This window comes from Mycetomoellerius zeteki, unplaced genomic scaffold, assembly GCF_001594055.1.
Source record: "Mycetomoellerius zeteki isolate Tzet28-1 unplaced genomic scaffold, Tzet1.0 scaffold104, whole genome shotgun sequence".
Classification (NCBI taxonomy): domain Eukaryota; kingdom Metazoa; phylum Arthropoda; class Insecta; order Hymenoptera; family Formicidae; genus Mycetomoellerius; species Mycetomoellerius zeteki.
Window position 1 is genome coordinate 330,632 of NW_017255954.1, and position 3,242 is coordinate 333,873.

At 28.0% G+C, this 3,242-nt stretch overlaps 1 protein-coding gene across 1 annotated transcript; it reads right to left on the minus strand.

Moving 5' to 3' along the window:
* Positions 1–1,299: 1,299 nt before the first annotated feature.
* LOC108721087 (uncharacterized) lies at positions 1,300–2,865 on the minus strand. Its single transcript, XM_018445434.1, has 4 exons — positions 2,646–2,865; positions 2,058–2,533; positions 1,823–1,934; positions 1,300–1,498 (listed from the first exon to the last, which is right to left on the minus strand). Exons 1-4 carry the CDS (start codon positions 2,784–2,786, stop codon positions 1,343–1,345), a joined length of 885 nt encoding a protein of 294 aa, XP_018300936.1. The 5' UTR covers positions 2,787–2,865; the 3' UTR covers positions 1,300–1,342.
* Between the last annotated feature and the right edge of the window lie 377 nt (positions 2,866–3,242).

Genomic DNA, 3,242 nt, shown 5'->3' on the forward strand with positions numbered 1-3,242 from the left:
CAAGTAATAAAAAAATTTTATTTACTCGCAATATTTTATAAATACTATTACAGAAAACTAGACTTTCTAACTTTTATTCTTTTTTTAATTACTAACATAATTTGTATAAATAATCTGTTTGATATATTTTTAAACGTAGAACGCATGTTTTTAAAACTACAAAATTCATTCCGAAATAAATGTAATTTATTGATATTAATAAGCATGTCACAATTGAAATAAATCTCAGAATGCAGTTCTCATCGTAAGAAAATACATATAATAAATTTTCTTAAAACAACTGATAACACAGGCCTGCAAAATTGGAGGTGTTGAAAGTTGATTGGAATTTAACAATGTTTTCTTATGTAATTTTTTGCGCTGAAAGTGCAATCTCTCTCTCTCTCTCTCTCTCTCTCTCTCTCTCTCTCTCTATATATATATATATATATATATATAAGTGTCGTTGTACCACTAGAGACAGCAACATAAAATACTAGTAAGACATGAATAGTGAAAGTATAACAATTCTCGTAGATTTAAAAATATTCTATGACAAAAGGTAGAAGAGTCAGCTAATCTGTCCAGAAATACCGTTTGTTCTAATACAACGGTGTACAGATTAGGCTTCTATGAGATACAATTCATTGAACTTTGAATAAGTATATCTCCGAAAAAAAAAAATCACTTTGAGATGATTCAAAATGGATTTTGAAGGGGCTATAATAGTAAATGATACCATTGATGGATTCGACAATAAAAATTTTCTTAATTTTTAATTTAATTTAAAATATGGTTGAAAACGGTTTTTTTGGCAGTTAGCATATCTCAAAATCTTGACGTGATAGAGCAATTCTGCAGCCATATTCGGATTCAGCGCAAAAAATCACATAAGAAAACATTGTTAAATTTCAATCAACAAAACCATGCAGGCCTGTGTAATAGGCCTATTCGCGTTATTTGAAATCTCTAAATATTTTTGCACTTAAAATGGGATAGATATATATTTAGGCGTTGAAAAGAGAGAAAACGAAGATGTTGAACGAAAAAAGTGCAAGCAACGCGAACAAACCTAATATTACAAGTATTTTTTATGTCCTTTTTCTCCAATTTATGCTTACATGTTAGATTGTCTCATTATTTTATGTAATTAATTTATCAAAATTATAGAGGATATATAAATAATTCACATTATTTTTCAGAAATATATATTTTATATATAAATATATATTTTGTATCCAAAACATATATTTATATATAAAATTAATTATACGATTAGACACGGAATGTCCTTCTTTGCATCCTTTTAATTTTTTCTTTAAAGAAATTAGATAGGCTTCTTAAACTCAATTAAGAGAGATACTTAAATCTTACCAGAATATTTATAAAACTTTTTGAATGTATTTAACTGTACTTTGAAAACTTCCTGTAATGATGTTGGTAATGTACGAGATAAAAAAGTGAGTCCATGCTGATCACAGATGCTAATTAATTGACACAAAGATTCGTGCAAAGCTATCTGCAACAGTAATGATAAAAGTAATTAAAAACAATCTTCCTGAAAGTCCGAAAGTTATCGGCGCGCAATCATATCTGGAATAAACTGATTTAATAAAGAATACATAATTCGAAACATCTAACTTTGACCGATCATGGCTTTCTTTGTCGTATTTAAAAACAATCTATTAAGATAATAATTAGAAGATATCAAACAAGGGAAAGTATCTTAGTACTTTCGGCCAAAGCAGAGCTTACTTAATTAATAACATTAATATTTATATGCAGATTTACAATTTTATAAAGTGCGCGCTGATTCAGTTTGTCGGACTTGTAAAGATGTTACCTTAACATAAGATGGTATAGTGCTTTCCACAATTAATTGCAAGAGATCAGCGATAATATAAGGACTTAATCGGACCATAGCTTTTTTCAATTTTACTAGCATGTTTGTCAATCTGAAAGAAAATGTCTATTACTTTCAAATCAATTCTTTTAATAAATAAATTTTAAAATATTGATCATATCGGTATTTGATCGGCTATTGATATGTTGAATATTTTTTAATTAATTGAATTTACTTTGTGATATCGAGCGCATAACATCTAAATCGATGCTCGTTGAATTTATCGGCTACGTTTCTCGATGAATGAACAACGACGTTTATCGTGCGTCTGTATAATAATAATAAATTAGGTAATCTGTCTGTTATCAAATCAGTTTTGACTTTCATCAATGCTCTGCATACAGCAAGTACGTGTTCGCACGATGATACATTCGCTTCGTCAAATGACTTTAAACTGATCAGTATAATAAGATCGACCGTAATGTCAGGAATAAGTAAATGTTTAGTACTGATTATATCGTGAGATAAATGCAATAGCCCTGACCAATATCTGTGTGGTACATCTAATGTTAATATAGTTTCTAACAGATTGTTGATCGCACTCAAACGCACTTTATTACGTTTGACATTCATATCTATTTTAATTATATTGCTCCAAATGACAAATATATTTGTCCATACTGCTTCATCTTTTTGTGACAAGCTATTGATCTGTAAAAACAAGGAATCAATTTTAAATATGCATAAATATTAATTACTACATATGTATATTAATAAGAACATATTAATAAGAAATACATATAGATTAATCACAAGATATTACCGTTTGATCATGCAACAGTCTTAAGAATTCGTAAAACTCTTTCAATCCAGTAGATGTTAATAAGTGTTCGATCAAATTCTTATAAGGATGCTTCAACGTTATAAACCACAAGTTGATGATCATATCTTGAATTTCAAACATTTTTCGATGCTGTAAAATAATGATAGACAATTGCACACTTTGTTGCAATAACTTATTATTTGTATCGTTTAAATTTTCTCTTGCCTGTGTAAAAGAAAATTATTTTTTAATATTCTCCGCCTAAATGCAATACGTAAATTGCAAAAATATCACATTAAAAAAATATAATTGCTTTCACATATTACTTGCCGTGAGTATATTTTTGAGAGTTGCTTCAGTTAATCTTTTTAAAGTGTCAGTAACTTTTCCAGTTTGAAAAGTTATTTTTAATATCGCTGTTAAACATTTTACATCAAAAGCATCATTTATATGTTCAGGTAATAATTTTAAAATAGTTTTGGCTAATTTTTTTTCTGCCCTTTTAAAAATGACTTTTTGTTCAGCATCCAATTTTGATTTAACAATCTCCATACATTCCAAAATAGTATACATTGCTTTCTTGCATTGAATACAACT

Bases quoted from the DNA above. Each gene is read 5' to 3' on its own strand.
- LOC108721087 (XM_018445434.1), bottom strand. From the start codon at position 2,786: ATGTTTGAAATTCAAGATATGATCATCAACTTGTGGTTTATAACGTTG. The intron at 1,935-2,057 runs GTAAATTCAATT...ATTTTCTTTCAG, and splicing joins TATGCGCTCGATATCACAAA to ATTGACAAACATGCTAGTAA. The intron at 1,499-1,822 runs GTAACATCTTTA...TTACTGTTGCAG, and splicing joins CTATACCATCTTATGTTAAG to ATAGCTTTGCACGAATCTTT.